Genomic DNA, 17,845 nt, shown 5'->3' on the forward strand with positions numbered 1-17,845 from the left:
ATGCCTCTAATGAAGGATCAAGGCCCTACAACCGGAAGGCCATGGGACCTTAATGAGTAAATGTATCCTGTCTGCGTTCCGATCGGTCTCCGGGTCCCGGACATTATAAACTAAATTTCTCCCTGGACACGTTACACCAATTGGACCAGGGTGCGCGAAGTTGCGGAGGTCCCTGGACTCGGTATTTCATTAGGGGGACGAATCGAAAACGGCCCGTGGCTTTTCTGATCAAATTCAACGAACAGACGATTTTAACAACGCCCCGTGATTCTCGCCCGAGCATTTAACCATTTGGAATAATCCACGGCCCGCAGACAAGTTTCGGTAATGGTCCGTGATAATGGAAGACCGAAAGCACCGATGGTAAGCACTTTGGTAGTCACCGGAACGAGCTGCAAGGCTTAACCGGCAAAAAGCTCGGCCTTCGCAAATCAAGCATTAAACGTGTCTCCGGTTTTGTGCTTTTCTCCCCGTCTAGCTCTCTTTCCGACATTCCGTTTTTGCCTCGTTTTCTCCTTTCGCGCAGCTTAATGGGGCATGAGACCAGGTTTGGCGTGTTTGCTCCGAAGACTTCACCTTCCCTTGGCGCCCTTTCCGCCCTTCCTGCGACGACCCATTTTCGGACTCATCTCGTTTCTCCCTCCTATCGAAATCGGACCGAAGAGAGAGAGAGTCGGTAATCGAATATATTTTCATTGCACTAACTCGAAACGAAGAAAGTCGTTATCGAGTTCGGCTCGAGTCTCGATAATCGTGCGCTCGCCTCCGAAACGAAGAGCCGCTTTCAAACGAACTGCCCTGGACCTTCCGGTCAACTCTGCGGCAGCGGATCTCGCGACCGAAAATTACCGCATAAAGTTCCGGAGCGGTGTCCGTACGAACTTTAATGGCCGTACAAATCTCGGGGAAACGGAGACTATTTCCCGGGGATCGCGTTTCCGCTCCTTATTCTCGACTCCTTCCTCGTATCGTCCGCCCGAGTCCTGGCAGACGAGCGTCTTCATCCCGCCACTTCGTGACCCACATTTATTTCCCGCCTAAAAAGGGGACGAGATAAATCAACGTCCCGCTCGCATTAGAGACCGCGTTTCTCTGATAATATTCCTCCCCTTTGCCCGCTCTCGTTACACCGCCACTATTCCTTATCGAGACCGAGCCTTTCTACCGTGCAGCGACGTTGATTCGCATCGTCGTGCAAGCACGGCGGGGATAGCCGAGATTTTGATCAGAAGTGAGTTATGGCTCCGTAATTATATTGTATAATATTTTCCGCGATTATGGAACGCGTAGTTATGAAATATTTGCTCATTAAAGGCAGGAAAGAAAAAAACGTGAACAGCGGCAGGTACGGACGCACCCGATTGCAAGAGTTGTGTATTAAACCGAAAGGGCGTTTTTCTACAGAGAGGAAGGAATCGTTAGCAGTATCCTATGTGCTCGGCTGCTCCTTTTTTAACCCAGCAGGTCTTCGGTTGCAAAAAATGTAGGCATTGTGCAATGTCGGAACTTCCGTTCCAGGGCTCTTGGAATAAAACTTTCTTCGGAAGGAAAATACTGACCAGGGAAACCGTTTTCCCGTTTTATGTTTTTATCGATCGCTCACAATGACCGCTTTAACAAACAACCCGTGAAGATTATATTCCACCGCTCTGAAATATTTATTCTGCCACAATAAATATTTGCAACGATAGCCGACTTAAACTCTTTTTCCGGAGGAAATTCAGATTCGCCTATAATACACCGGCGATGCACCACGCTAGGAAACGGTAAGATACGGCGGTCGTCCCGGCCGTCCCGGGCAGTCCCGAGAAAGGCTCCCATAGAAAATAATATAGCGATGAGTTGAGAGATTCCTTATGGGCTGGCTCGCGCGAATGCATTTGTGCTGCCCTCGGTGGAGAATACAGGCGGTTCGGGCATTGCGATCTGATATCGCCCAACGACGGCCCAACTCGGTAATCCACGTTATCTATGCATCCTTCTCTCGGCTCTTCGGGCCGCGATCGTTGGATTTTTCCAGGCGGCAAGCGCAACAGCTGGAGAACTCTTTCCGTTAGGTTCGGACCAAAATTCCTCAATTTTATCTACACCTCGAGTATACTGTGCGAGGTGCAGCTGGATATTCAAACAATATTCAGAATTGCTAAAATATTCTGTCAAATACGCTCGGCATGACTTAATACCATTCGGAATATAATAAGTCGGTCTGGAGAAATCCGGACCGACGAGGACGGATTCAGCGTATTAATTTGCATCTTGATCCGCTTGCGACTAAGTTTTCCTGTTTTCCGTCATTTCGTCCGCTAGACGAGGCATTTTAAGGGAACGCGTACAGCTGACCAAGGAATCCTAATGTTCGCGCAAACGAGACCATTTTAACGGTTCTTACACGGGAAATTATTCCGCGACGGGATTCTTAACTATGGTCGTTAGCGATGCTCGAAGCGACGAACGCTGCATAAGTTACAGTGGCTAATTTCTCGACTCAATTCCTGGCTCGTCGGAGTTGTTAACCGGAAAAAAAGTTTAAGAACGATGGGACAGTTTCGCGATGTGGATTTTCTGTCGGGCGGTTTCCGGGGCGAAATAAAGTCAAGTCCCTGTGCGAACATATTTCTACGCAGATAGACCAAAATTAAAAGCACGCCTCCCGTTATTCCGGCTTCTTTGTCGCTGTGGCAGGTCGCTCCTTTTTTCCAACGGGACCTGGCACATTTCTGAAACGAATGGCTTAACTCCAGAAAGTACCCGGAGATAACGTCGCGCATATACTATGAGGACGATGTCTCGGTGCGCGCTCCCGATTTACCGCTGACGTTTTCTAATTGTGGGGAATACATCGATGGCTTCGAACTCCCCTAAAAACCGAGTGAACGCGCTTTTTATCCTTCACGATGCACTTCTCGATTGTCGTGGAATACGAAGTCTCCTGTCGTACATCGGTCAGACGCTTCGTCTCTCGATATCGCATCCTCCCGCGAGATTTCGGCGGGACGCGCGTATAGATGAATTTTGACTGACATTTGTTGGAAACTTAATTAAACTTTCATCGCGTAAGAAGCCCCCGGAGGTGTCTTGGGTTCGAGTTTCACGTAAGTTTCAAAAGTGATCGCAAGTTTAATGCAGTCGGAGAGCAGTTACATGTCTCGCGTTTGATAAGGACGCGGGTGGGGCTGGGGGCAAAACGTCAAATTTCGGCACGTCACGGTGTCGCGAAACGTCCCGACACGCAACAAGATCGATCGCGGCCGAATCCGTCCGCGGTCCGCGACAATACGTCGAGGCGTTTTTGTTCGGATATCGATATTTTCCGGAAATGTGTGCGCGGGTTGTCAGGAGGCCGTTTCACGTCGATCGCCACGATACTCCTGACATTCGAGCAAAAACTATGGCTGAGCAAGCGGCCGCGGAAGCGCGCTGATGCGCCGCGATATTATGGCAAAATTTCTGCCTCTCGTTTTTGTATATCTTTATTTTCTTACCGGTGTACGTTATCACGCGGAGGCTGGGGACGGCGAGAAGGTCGAGTGTCGGGGTAAGTGTCATCGCCTACACCGCCGGTCCGCACCGTGGCGATAACAGAAATCGTCAGCTTCCTCGAACTCGCTCGACGCGTTTTTCCGTTTATCGCAGGGCGCTACACCAGGGAGGCTCAGCCCGAGGGTAGTTACGAAATCGTGGTCCCTCGAAAAGTGAAATCCGACGGAAAATTCGTATCCCATCAAATACCTCATCATTACAAGCGGTCGCTCTACAAGGGCCGGCGAAGAGTGGACATGACACCGGACGACGCGCTGCACTATCGGGTGCGGATCGACGGAGAGGAGCATCATCTCGAGCTCTATCCGAACCATCGATTACTGAGTCCAGGGGCGGTGGTGGAAAGACGAGTGCTGGACCCAGGAGAGCCAGCGACCGACGAGGGTTTCCTCGACAGTGCGAAACTACGACGGCTCAGGGACACCGAGTGCCACTATCACGGGGCGGTTCGAGACCACCACGAGAACAGTGCCCTGTCCGCTTGCTACGGTCTTGTTAGTTAGGAACGAGTTAGGAACGAGTTCGGTAGGGATGGCCGACGCACATTTTCCGTAAAGTGCTTTAATTTCGCTGCACGTCGGTAAAGGAGTTCCCGAGTCGTCCATCCCTAGTGTCCAGGATTAATTTCGATACCTCGAGAGTGAAGCTCTCATTGACCTTTCAGGCCGGATATATCAGAACCAAACGATCCTGGTACATGATCGAGCCACTGGCGGACCACGACTTCACCAAGGATGTGGAACATCCGCATATCGTTTACAAACGGAGTCCCGATGAATTTCAATCCAAAGCCGATGCATTGTGCAACGTCACCGATAACTTGGCACGCAACATTGCCAAAAGAGCCGCGAATCACAAACCTGGTAAAAATGAACCTAAATCCGAAGTCAAGTCGTACACCGTCGAACTGCTGGCCGTGCTGGACAAACCTATGCTGGACTATCATAAGGATTTTGATGTCGAGAATTATATACTCACGCTGTTTAACATGGTGAGTAGATTAAAAGTTACAACGAGTCGATGGATTCGGATGTAATTGGGTTTGCATACTCTGTTCCGTTCTACCAAGTGTCGACATCCTTGGAAGTACATTTCCTCGGCTCGTAGATTTTACATTCGGATCTCGATTCGTCTCCTTCTAGGCGACTTCGAACTCTTGTACCTTGGGATTTCGGAAATAGTGATAAATTGTTTTTGGAGATTGCTCTCGGGACCGGGGCGAATTGATTACGGGCTCGAAAGCGTCTTCGAAGTTTCGATTGAATGATACCGTAGAATCAAAAGTATCCTGGCCGAATGTCGCATAATTATCCTCTGTAATTTTTAATATTCCAGGCTGGAGGACTGTTCCATGACGTCAGTCTCGGGGTGGAGATGGAACTAGCTATAGTTAGAATCATAAGACTCGAAGTAGAGGAAGACGGAGTACGTTTGCATGTACTCAGCGACGCGAGAAATCTATCGAATGTCGTTAAATTAATTTTGCTTAACCGAGCCATTATAAACCCGATAACGTATTGCAGATGAATTTATCGGTGAACAAAGACGCCGATGCGACCTTAAAGTACTTTCAGGAATGGCAAAAGAAGATGAATCCTGGAGACGATTCCCACCCGAATCACCACGATTGCGCCATTCTCTTGACCAAGTACTCTACCGACTCATTTATCGCGAAAATTGATTTCCGTCGAAACGCGCGTAACGACCGATAATCCGGCAGGACAGAAATATGTATGTCCCAGACTCTGTGTGCCTTCACGGGGATGACTACAATCGCCGGGACTTGCGACCCTCTAAAAGGTGCAGCAGTCGTGAAGGATAATGGCCTGGAGACGGGATATCACATAGCTCATCATATAGGCCATACGTATGATTTTCATTATCGAATCGATCGACAGGGAACGGAATTTCTCTTGAATTCTTTCAGAATTGGCATGTCTCACGACGTGGAAGAGGAAAACGGTTGCTCCGGAATAATTATCCATCCAAACGGTTACATAGAGACTACCGTGATGCATCCCGGGAATTTTTACATAACCAAAAGATGGTCCAAGTGTTCCCAGAGCTATGTCAAGTTGTATTTGGAGTAAGAACATTCGAATTATCTCCTCGAGTTCTATTTCGGACACGGACCCGTTCCCCTATTGTTTCACTTTTCCGATTTAGGGCCGGCTTGGCAACATGTTTACTGGACGAAGCCCAGGATCATCAATTCCCGTTGATAGAAATGCTCCCGGGTGTAATGTACACCGGGGACGATCAGTGTAGATTGCGGTATCGACAAGACGTCCGGCAATGCGATATAGGAATTGTAAGACTTAGACTCTTTACCTTGAATAATCTCCATAGAAAAGGCATTCGATCGCTCTCGAACAACGTCGTTGCGTCTCGGGCCGCCATTTCTCCAGACTGGAGGTTAACGCCATCTGGCGGTCGCGTCTCGAGTCCTCGCGCGAGCCGACCAGAGATCTGCCTTATCCACTCGCTACCTGGCTCCGGTCATTTCGTACTTTTCAATTTACTTCAAAAATTGCTTAATAATCCGGTTAATCCTTTATTTCAGACCTGCGAGACGCTAAAATGTGCCGTGCCCGGCAAAGGGTGCATCTCTGGGAAAAGACCTCCGGCCGAGGGAACCGCATGCGGGGAAAAGCGGGTAATTTCATTAAATCTTCCGCAAAGTTGCCGCCGAGCTTCTCGTCAAAAATGCTCGTCCTAATTTTTTTCCTCCTCCATGTAGAATTAAGAAAATGTCACGGAAAAACGACCCGCGGTTTAAATTTGGTACACGACGTACGAAGTACGGTTTCCTTCGGCTTTTTAGGCAATATCGACAAATGGGCTTCCACGGATCCAATTTGGTCGCGAATTCGACGTCCTATCGAGCGGTGCTACGGGGCACTTCATTTTCGGCGTGACTGGTCTATTTGCGAACTCATTTGCAAACCAAACAGGTCCGCGTGCCGTTAATGCACTTGCCCGATGCAATCAAGTCGGATTTGCCATAAGACTCCACATGGGACCGCACGGGAAGGGAATTTTCATTGGCAAAGGGGAATTCCTCCGTGTAACATAATTGCGCTCCGACGTGGCCTCGTATCCAAATATTTCGCGAATTCGCATGACAGTTTTAATGGCTTGGACAGAGCTTTCATCCGCCACGGTGTACGAGGACGAAAGTCATTAGCGCTCGCGTACGCGCGGGAGTAAACGCATTGTCACGCATTGGCGACAATCGCGTTCGCGTACCAACTGCTCATCTGTGAACATCGCTAATAGGCAATCTCTAATTGCTCGTGTCGAGGTGCCGAGGTTCACCTAGAACCACGGTCATTCCGCAAAATGGACTCGCGAATTTTCCTTTGCCTTTTCCCCCCTTTTGACAGATTGTAGCGACGAGCGGAAATGCCGATCGGCCGAAGCTCCCTCGTTCGCCTCGCTAATTGCCCCCTTTATTTTTCATTTTTTCCACCCCGCTAATCTAGGAAAACAATTGCCTGCTCGTTGGACGACACTCGCGGCTCGAATGACGCGTACCTCCGCGTAATTGATTCCACCGACTGATGAAAATCCTACTTTTTCGGGATTTAATCTCCGCTCGCGAACCGCCGGTTTAGCCGTGGCACGAGAGAACGTAAAATATCCCTGTCACCGGTCGGCGCTTTTTTAGTGGTGCTACCAAATGCGGTGCTTGATGATCGGAGAACGACCCGGGGCAGTGGACGCGGGCTGGGGACCCTGGTCGGCTTGGAGCAGGTGCTCCAGGACCTGCGGTTCGGGGGTCTCCTCCTCGATCAGGAAATGCAATCATCCCCAGGCATCGAAAGGCGGAGATTATTGTCGCGGCAACGCGAAGCGTCACAAGATATGTGCCACCGATGTAAGCGTCCGGTCGAAAGAAATCCGGCAGATACGAATTTCGAGGATCTGACTCGTCTTGGTATCTCCGCAGCCCTGCGAAATCGGCGCGCCGTCCTTTCGGGATGTCCAGTGCGCAGAATTCAACGACTGGATCTTCCCCGAGGACGGGAAAGTCCATCAGTGGGTGGGATACAACCTACCGGAAAGTAAGAATTACAAATCGTATCGCGCCTTCGATGATTGGTACAGAGGCACCGTGTAGGAGGATGTAGGACGTAGGATATTAATGAATCAAGATGGCCTCCGATAGCTAGGCTCGGAGTCAGCGGGCGTTTCGACACGTAGTCGTCAATTTTAACATCACCCTGTATTTATAACTCCGCTAGAGACTATTTGTGAATATGATTATTTTTGCTAACAAATTTTTTCTTTCGGTGGTAGGCTTTTGGAAGAATCTACCTCGGACCTATGCATTTCCAAAGGAAAGAGGTTCTTGCCGAATTGTACGTGGAAGTGGATGCTGCCCCAAATTAACACGATGATTTTTATTTAAGATTTGAAGGCCTCGGAGAATCCTTGCGTCCTTTTTTGCCTAAGCGAGACGAAGTTGTTGACATCCTTGAAGCCGAAAGTGGTCGATGGAACGACGTGTTACAGAGGAATTCGTGATATCTGCATAGGTGGGATCTGCAAAGAAATCCCGTGCGATCTGGACATGGAATCTCAGGCAGTCGAAGATGTATGCGGGGTGTGCAAGGGTGACAGTACTTCCTGTCTTCTGAAGGAAGGAACTTTGGTACTGGGGGAACAAACACGTTCGTACGATATTTTTGCTTTGGATGAACCCACGCGTGGTCGGAAAAAAATAAGGAATGCGTACGTTCTCAGGATTAAAGAAGATCTTGGACGTGCCAGCAGGTGCGAAGAACGTTCGCGTCGAGGAAGCTCAACCGACCAAGTCAAGAATAGTCGTTAGGAGTAAGAATGCAAAAAATGTGTTAATCGACGGGTAAGCAGTCCATGACGTTTTCGAGCCGATTAAGTTATTGGACGATGTGCAACAGTATTGGGTATAAAGCCGCAGTGCGATTATTTCAGTACCCGTTTAGGGATGTTCGATGTGCCAGGATCAAAGGCCTGGCTTGGCATGATACGAGCGAAACAGGAAGCCCTCAATATCCCGGGACCGATTACGGAGGACTTGGTCATTCTGGTAGACTTAAAAATATCGACGTCAGTTGGGTTCATCGTATTGCGTTAAAAAAAAAAATATTTCCTAGGTTTTCCCGAAGGAAAACGTTACGCTGAAATTCTCCCTGGGACTTAAGCAAGATGTTCCAAGAAAAGGAGAGTTTGATTGGGATTTTATAGAGTGGTCCAGATGTAACGCTCCGTGTGGTCCTGGGGAACAAGTCGCAAAGCCTCGATGCGTGGAGAAGATCGGAGGCCAAGTCGATGAGATATATTGCAGAAACATATCGAAACCAGAAATCAGAGTTAGGCCTTGCAACCAGGCTCCCTGTGTGCCCAGGTGGGAAAAATGTCAAGAGCCTGGAATTGCGTTCAGAGATGACGTTAGATAGAAATAGAAGAAGTGTACATATTTTTTGCAGATGGATGATAGGCGACTGGCAAGGTTGCGTACCTTGTTCACCGGGTTGCAGAAAGACGCGAGCAGTGAAATGCATTCGTCCCGTTGGTCACGGAGAACAGGAGGCGGACATCATTTCTGATGTCTACTGTCAGGGTCCAAAGCCAAAGGAGTCAGAAAATTGTAATTTCCGGGGACGTCGAGATAGTTCCTGGTGGGGTTATTGGGAAGATAATGAGGCCGGAATAGAGGATGACGCCTTAACCGACGGCTCTACCATTGGACGAGGTCTACAATCGAGAACCAATCAACGGAACACCGGTGGGTTCCACGATCACGTAGAAAACGAGATGAAAGACATTGGTTTCGCAAAATGTGAAGATGCAGAGAACACGTCATACGATGAAAATACTTTCGATGAGGTGGATAAAATCGGGTCGAAGATGCCTCGTAGAAGCACTTCCGAAGATGGCCAGAGATCGAAGAGGAACCAAAAGCATACAAATGCGCTGGCCAAAAAGAACACCGATGAATGTACCGAGAGACCAATTGAGGTCCATAAAATAAAGAAGGGTCAAGTGGTCATCGACAAAGAGGACATCAAGAATCTTACGCTGACCATCATACTCGAACGCGATGAGGACAACAACATAATCAACTTCCCTAAAGACTTTAAGCCACAACCGCCAGAAAATGGGACGGATTTCACACTGGCCGGCTTGGATGCCATTAGATATATCCAGAGGATACAAGAGGAGGGAAAAACGACGCCGGAAGCGCCTCCACCATGAAGATTGGTCCTCGAGATCGTTCCAGGACGCTTATACTAATCGGTCGTATGATCGACCACAAAAATGTACCGTGCTACCTATTTCATACGGAAATACTTTGAGGAAAGTTCATTTTGCCGTATGAGATTGATTCAGCCAGGGGCTCGTCAATAACGCGTTATCCCATTTCCTTCAGCCTTTGCGTCTTAGCCCTTTTGGGATAAGAGAGAATTTCGGTTTCCCCTCGCGTAGGAATCGAGATCGTCACTAGTGTATCGCTACTCCTAGATTACGAATTCTATTTTTACGATCAAGTCCGTCACGGTTCTTCCACTCTCGTCATGAATATGTACATACTTGTGGTGTCGTGATTATAAAAAATATAGCTAAACGGATTAAAGGTGCTTTAAATCGGCGCAAATTAAGTTTTATTCTCAATCTCATTACATCGTTGAAAATCTTACGCTTAGCGAGGCGAAAGCTCTAGGATCAGCTTTCCCCCCCGAGTTTTAGGTCTCGGTTTCGGTAACCGGGGTCGTGGAGCACTGTTTTCCAGTGGAAGATGTATTATCCCCTCCTCCAGTGGAATTGTGGTTAACCATTTCTCCGATGAGCTTGATGGCTTCCGCGCCTTTGTAGATCTTCTCTTGTTTCGTGTCAATGGCCACGGGTGCAACGTCGCCTTCCTCCTGGAAGCCTCTATCCGACATATTTGAGACAAAAAATTCGTCTCTGATAGGTGCGACATACAACCGGGCACGGTCCGGTCTGATGGTATCCTTAACGATGGTCCCCGGCTTTGGCGTCGTGAATTTCTTGCCCTCGGGGCACTGAGTGCTTCTCTTGCGCTTGTCTTCGGTGTTTCTCACCCACTCTCGAAGTAGCTGTCGGAAATCATCGGCTACATCTCGTTTCTCCGACTTTAAGACGGATCCTCCGAAAGACTTTTCCAAGTAGCGTGCTATTCCCAAGTCCACAACCTTGTCCAGCATTTGGCGCTGTTCCTCGATAGTCAGGCCTCGGCTGTTCTCCAGATCCTTGACGTCTTCCGTTTTCGACTCGCGAGTTTTCTTTGGACACTTCTTGCGGCAAGGTCTCGTGCCGACGCATTCCTCTTGCTGCTTTGGCACTCGACCTTTGCATGCGTTCAGATTCGCTTGCACGTCATCGCCTCCGGGATGAGCCGCTGGTTTCACGCATTGCACTTTTCGACGCCTGATGCCTTTCTTGCCGTCGCAGGCATTGCACTTGCTCCATTGACTTACTCGCCACCTGAACAAAAAAAAATTTAAATAGACGTAATTCCAAAATTTAGCTTGAATTAAAAAAATCTTGTCAAAAAATATTCGAGGATACTTTTAAAGCAGTGGATTAACTCACTTTGGCTGACATGTTTTTTCGTTGCATATTCGACTCTTCGGTTCCGGTTTCGGAATGGATTTACAAAAATTAGGCGTCACTTTCCCGGCTTGCTGTTCCACGCAGGATGCTTCAGAAATCTGTTAATATACGCGGACAGTTTCTTAACGCAATTATTTGCAATTTAATACAATTGTAGAACACCGTGATAGCGCGAGCAATTATTTTACCATTGTACCACCACCGCATTTCGCACTGCACGAAGACCAGTCGACAAACTCCCAAATGTATTTCGGGGTATAAGTCGAATTAGTCGACTTGACATAGTATTTGTAGTGTATCCCAGGATTCTCGTCTGCTTTGAAGAACACGTACTGCCACAATTTAATACTATTAAAATCTATTCTATCTTTACTCCGAAGTACGAACGATCATTCGATGGGTGGTTTAAGAGTTTCTAACACCTGGCACAAGCTGTACCTGTACTTGAAGATCTTCCTTAATGGGTCCTTTTATTTCGATCTCCTCTTTCTGCGGTAATGGATGCGAGTATATAGCCAAAGCCCCGACGCATTCGTACTCTCCGTTTCTTTCTTCCCGGCTGAAAAGATCGTGAATATTTCGAAAATCAACTCCGCAAAGAGACGAGTGCTCGTTCCGCCTTTCATTTACGATGAATAGAGAACGGTGCCGGAGACTTACAAATCCGCGTTCAAGCAATATTTATCTCCCTTTTCCGGCTTCAGTGCCAAGCAGTTCATACTCTCGTCTTTTTCCGATATCGTTATACTTCTGCTTCCCTTCGGAATCGTCACAACTTTGTTGTAACCTGTTGAATAATTTCACCTCGTTGTACATGCGTTACGTTAACGTATACAGTCACGCGTTTAAATGATCGATATCCAATTCTTTGACGATTCATCTTCATCGACGTACTCATTTTTCCCTTATTTTTGAACGTCCCCTCGACAGGACTGCACTGGGTGCCGTCGCCTTTGCAGATCCCGCATTGATCTTCTATCGCGTCCGAATCGATTACCCAGTCACAGCCTACCTTCTGAAAATTAAAAATATTAAAGCACCAGTGCCGAGTATTTAATTTCCTCTTGGGTGGATACCCTGCAAGCCCCGGCGAGACACATATGATTTGTTCCTCCTTTACACGGTGTAGCGTCTTTCGCCGTTGGTGACAGCTTCACATAGGTGTTCCGTTCGTTGATACAGTACAGAGCGCATACGTCTTTGTCCGACATGAGATAAGGGGACCAAGTGTGCAATCCATCCGACAGAACCGTCTGGTTATTGTACTCCGCGCATTGAACTGCACGAAACGATGGTTTGTTCGGATCGCAAGGCTGGATCGAGAATTCCAGAATTAGAGAGTAGATCTTTCCATTTGTTAAGTGGTTTAGAAACTCGTGCTCACAGTCGTGTTGCAGGTAGAGTACTTTTTCCGCTCTCCTATGCAGTACCTGCCCCCGTTGGCCGGAGCAGGCTTATTACATTCCCTTTCAGACGTTTTAACGCCACCTCCACACGTCCTGGAGCACTCGCCCGCAGGGTTCCATTCGCCCCATCCGCCGTTAACCGCTGCTGGTCGCGAACCCGCTTCCACGCATTCCTGGTGAATGCACCACTGCAGGCAAAACGGAACAATTAACGAGCATTTCTATTTTCGAAATCCGAAAGGCTACATGGAAGGCACGGTTTAACGAGACCTTGTTTTCGCCGCACTTTGTTCCTTCGGCGGGTGGATCGCCTTTAGATTTACAGGAACCGCCCATCCGACACCAGAGTTGCTTGCAGAAATCACCCTGAAAAAAAATTTCGGTCGCTGACCACGGTCCTGGAAAATTTCGCACGAAGGAAGGGTTCCTGCAGTCACCTGGCCCAAATCGCACAACTTCGATCCAGGAAAACCCATGTCGCACTGATACTCGGCATCGTACATCGCACCCGGCAGCATCCCTGGGTACTTGTACTTCTCCGGTGGATTTCGGGGATCGTCGTTCAAGCAATCACCGAGACCGCTCCTACGGTTGGTAAAAAGCACAATAGAAGAGGCACGTCAAGGAGAAGGCAATTGTCGTGCGCGAGAACGAGGATCTGGTACTCGAGGTACGAGGTGATGAACTTCCTGCTGCAAGCCGACCATCTCAGCGTGAACATCCCGACGTACGGCGACATTATAAATTGGCTGCCATCCTTGTCTTCGGGCTCGCATCCGCTGATTTCTACCGTATCGTGGGAACACCCCATGCTACGGGGCAGAGGAACGAGTGATCAACGCGGCACGTAGGACGGAAACTACTTCGGAACTTGTACGTACACGTGGCCGACTTCGTGAGTTATCACGATGCCCAGGACAAGCCCGGCGTCCTCGTTGATGCAAGCTGCTTTCTCCGGATCGCAAGCTGCAGCCACGTAAGCCAGACCCAGGAGGTCGCAGCCGCTGTCCGAGGCGCATATGTCGTATCTGTCAAAGGAAACGATGTAATCGGAATTCGGGGTCCGGATAACATCCGAATTTCCAGACCCACCGGGTAACCAGAACGGCAATGTCGTGATGATTCGGATGATCGTGATCCTTAGGATTCATCTTGTTCGACCACGCAGCGAAACTGTCCAACGTTTTCTCCGCCGCTGGGCTAATGTGCAAGTCTATCTATAAGCATATTGCATCAACGATCGGAAGGTGGGGCATCTCACGGACGAATGGTGGAAACTGCCCCATTATTTTTTCCCTTACTCTCGTCGTTGGTGGATTTCTCATTACCTCGTCCTTCTGGAGCTCCAAGTAGATCACTCTGACTATGACCACGTCTATTTGGTTTCCGGTGGAGCCGTCGTGGTAGAAATCCGACGCCATGTTCATGATCGTGAGGAGATACGACTCGTAGTTGGTTCCATTGTGGTAGTCCAAAAATCGTCTGTCGACGATCAAGGCGACTTCGATGTATCGATGAATACTGTGCGTCCCGGATGACGGCTCCTTGCGCTTCAGAGCGTTTGGGTTATTCTCCAAAAGTTGTTGCCTCTTGGCCAACTGTTCGGCCCAAGCGGCTTCCCAGTTGTCTGTTAACATCGGAGTCGTCAGCTCGTACCGGTTCCGCCGAAAGAACGATAATTCGGGCGCGCGATTTAAAACGTGCGAAGAAAAGCTAACCGTCCGTTGCGCAATGACTTCTCCGTTCCCTTCCTTCGGTCCTTTCGTGAGGGGCTGATCTCTTATAAGCCATGTGAACGTGTTGGCCGTCCGCTGCAGGTTCCGCCTCGCTTATTGGCTCGATGAAATATCGTCCTTGATTGGTCTGTACGTAGCCGGCCTGCACATGCGATTTCATTACTAAGTATATCGCTTATCCCGCAATACCTCTGGCGGTGCGTTACCGCAACCGTTCCTACGCTTTTCATCTTATCCGAGCTCTCTGGTTTAAAATTTATTTACCACTTACCGTTGCCACTCCCATGTAACGACATCAACCGCGGAAATATTCAATATTCAATATTTTTTAACGTTTCGCCGTTAATTATTCTGCTCTGTCTACGGTTTATCGCGATCACTCGTATCCGACTCTCTTAGCTCCAATGGCGTTTCACGGGGAGGGGACAACAGCGTATATCGGGTTCGTTACGTGCGGACACGTATCGATCACCTTGCTTAATCGATAGCGGTGTTTTACTGCAACAATCCCCGCGTTATTCATCCTATCTCGTTCCCCGACCCGGCATCGGCATTCTCGAGCGGGGACCGCGGGAGAGACCGCGAGGAATTTAATCTATCGCTCAAAGACTCTCTGAAAAAATCCGTGAATAATCGCTTCGACCGCGGATGCGTCCAAAGGCGACGATCCGCGACGTCTTCGCGCGAGTCGTCCTCCTCGACCAGGGTCGGCGACCGACCGCGCCGGACGCGTCCTACGTCTAGCGAAAATTATACGGCGGATCCCATCCGTCGCGTATCGATCGTCGCGCTTAATCGATATCGGTGTTTTACCGCGATCGGTCCCACGTTTCCCCATTCTCCGAGGCCCGCGATGGCGGCGGGAGCGCACCCACGCGGTGCGTCCCTGCTCGCGCGTCCCCCGGCCGAGCTCTCTAAGCGAGCCTCTTATTACATCTTAAACGCATGCAAATTAATAATTGCATTTGCATATAGATCGAGCCGCGTTGCTCCACAATGTCGCCGATTTGCCGCGGCGAACGATCGTAAATCGCGGATTAAAGCGTGACGGCAATCGGCGAACGAGCTCCGGTCAGATCTAGAAACTCGACCACGCATTGGTCTGCCGATGCGATTAAGCGATACGTTCGAATTCGCTCTAGAATGCGCGAGCGGAACGGCTCGTTGCCATTGGTCGGGGATTTTTACGGAAGGCAGCGGGTGTGACTCGGTCTTGGCTCTTGGCCGAAGACTCGATTCGATCCGCCCAATCGTTGCGAAATCGGGGGCGCGACGAGGGATTGCGAAACGCGGACGAAAGGTCTACTAACGACGCCGTCGCAGAGGGACAGGGCCGCTCTGGAGTTGTCGTGGCCCCTGACCACGCCTCTATAGTGGCACTGCCGGTCGGGCAGACTCCTGAACGCGACGGCGTCGTTCAGGTTGGCGCCGTCGAGGGGGGCGCTCCTCGTCTCGACCACCGCTTTCGGCGAGATGAACTCGTGGTGAGGCTGCAGCTCGACGTGGTGGTCCATTCCGTTGAACGGCAGCACGAGGTGCAGCTCGTCGCCCCTCTGCCGGTCGCGATCCTCCTCGGAAGAGGACCTCTTCTGGCGCCCGACCACCTCCCGCCGGTCGTAGAACTCCGGCAGGACGTAACTCCGGAAACTGCCGTCGTGGAAGACGCGCCGCGGCACCAGGAACTCCGGGCTCTCGACGTCTCTCGTGTATCTGCCTTGGAGAAAAAACGGAAACTTTTAATCGCCTCTCCGGATGACAAGGGGACTCCGGCTCCGGCCCGGCCGGTGAGAGGAATCGTTCCTCGAGCGAATTTCCTCGAATGGGACGATAATAAGCTCGCGAGATATCCGGAGGGTAACTCGGGCGGAAGAGGTCGGCCCGTAAAATCTTTACTGCACCTTCGATGAGGAAGCTCGGTGTTCCAACGATCGACAAGGCCGAATTGCCTGGAAAATGCCTTAGCGCTACTTGCGCGAACTTAGATCGAAGGATAAAGGGATTCCGTTGCGAGTCACCCTGGATAAGGCTTTGTACTCCGAGCATAATGCAAACTAACTATTCGAAATTACACTTTGTACATTTTCCGCGACGCCGCGGAAGGGGATTTCGAAGAATGTGCCTCGCCAACTTTTACCGGCTCTTCCCGATCGCCTGGAAAGTACCGCCGACTCCTGGAACATCGAAGGGATCGCGGACGAATTTTTTCACTCGAGAATCCTTCTCTCGCGATCCTTCTTCGGCGAGTTCCCAGGAGTTGGCGAACGTGGCCAGGCTCGATAGGTCGTTGGGAATATAATTAACAGGTAGATAGTCAGTCAGCGCTCGTTTTAAGGGGCCTTTTAGATCCGGACTGCACTCTTCCTGGCAATAAATGAAAGCGCGCGACCTCGTCTTTACGACACCTGTAAAAACGTAATCGGGGAAGGTGGAGGCCCCTTCGATCTCTCCGGGAGATCCTTCCAGGATCTTGAAATCTCCCGTTTCTCCTCTCCACCGCCGACCGTCGGTCCAGGGTTCCGGTCGCGCTCCGCGTCCGCCATAGACGCGTGTACGCGAATACGCGCAAACTCGTCCATTGACCGTTCTCGGTGGTAACTTTGCAAACACGGGGACGAGCCCGTATTAACTTTCCCGGTAAATTGTTTAGGACGGTTCCCCAAGTGCTCGATGTAAATTTAATGAGCGTCCCTTTACTTCCTACTTTAACTCGCTTCCCCGTGGAAGTACAAAGTTAAGAACGATACGGAACTTCACCTTTAGAGAGAAGTTCCGCGGATCCGTATCTGGATTCGCCAGATGTCGAGGCGACCAGTCGGACGTGTAACACGATTCGCCGATTCGTCCTCTCCCTCGTCGGTAAACTATTTTCTCGGCATTGCAGAGAATCGGGAGTCGACTCGTCGGAAGAGGGTCTACCGAGGACGGGCCGCTTCCGTCCTGGGGGAGGTGGCCGATGTACCTCTGCGAAATCGCGCTAACGTTCTTGTTTTCATTTAATTTCAACTCCCGGAGGACTTTCCACGAGTTTTCACATTACAAACGGTCCGACCATCGACGGATGAGGAAACCGCGTGTCCCAGGGAGACGCGTTTCGGGTTCACCCGGTGAGACAGAGGGGGGCCAAAAGTTACGAAAGACTGCACTCGATCCTTCAGCGGAGTAAAGAAATCATTCTCGACGCTTAGAAGCCGATGGAAACTCCGCATCCGCGGAAATAGGACGACGCGGGGGAATCGACGAGACGTGGGTTGTCGAGAGAAGGATTTGCGATGCGATGCATGCCTACGTCGGGGTTTCGCGACGCGATCGACAGTATTTTGGCACACCACCTTCGGAAGCGCTCATCCTACGGGACGGGTGAGCGGTCCAATTTTCGGGAGATACGTGGAATTCTCGTTCCGAGGTGGTAGAAGAACGAACGAGGCGACGAATTACCAAGGGAAATAACGACGGACGACGCGGTTTCGTTCGGACGGATCGCCTTCCCACTTACCTACCATGATACACGTTGCCCGGCTTCCGCTGAAGTTCATCCAGCAT

General features: G+C 50.0%; 1 protein-coding gene across 1 annotated transcript; it reads right to left on the minus strand.

Moving 5' to 3' along the window:
- Positions 1–10,183: 10,183 nt before the first annotated feature.
- Positions 10,184–17,845, minus strand: LOC105700454 (A disintegrin and metalloproteinase with thrombospondin motifs 7). Its single transcript, XM_023434564.1, is given in 17 exon segments — positions 10,184–11,034; positions 11,143–11,261; positions 11,352–11,495; positions 11,602–11,722; positions 11,824–11,967; positions 12,054–12,178; positions 12,240–12,476; positions 12,548–12,757; positions 12,840–12,935; positions 13,007–13,154; positions 13,235–13,381; positions 13,451–13,597; positions 13,662–13,786; positions 13,898–14,196; positions 14,288–14,447; positions 15,616–16,019; positions 17,803–17,845. Coding segments are annotated over 17 exon segments (3,432 nt in total). The 3' UTR covers positions 10,184–10,271.

Source organism: Orussus abietinus, unplaced genomic scaffold, assembly GCF_000612105.2.
Source record: "Orussus abietinus isolate OABI.00-Male unplaced genomic scaffold, Oabi_2.0 scaffold2, whole genome shotgun sequence".
NCBI lineage: Eukaryota > Metazoa > Arthropoda > Insecta > Hymenoptera > Orussidae > Orussus > Orussus abietinus.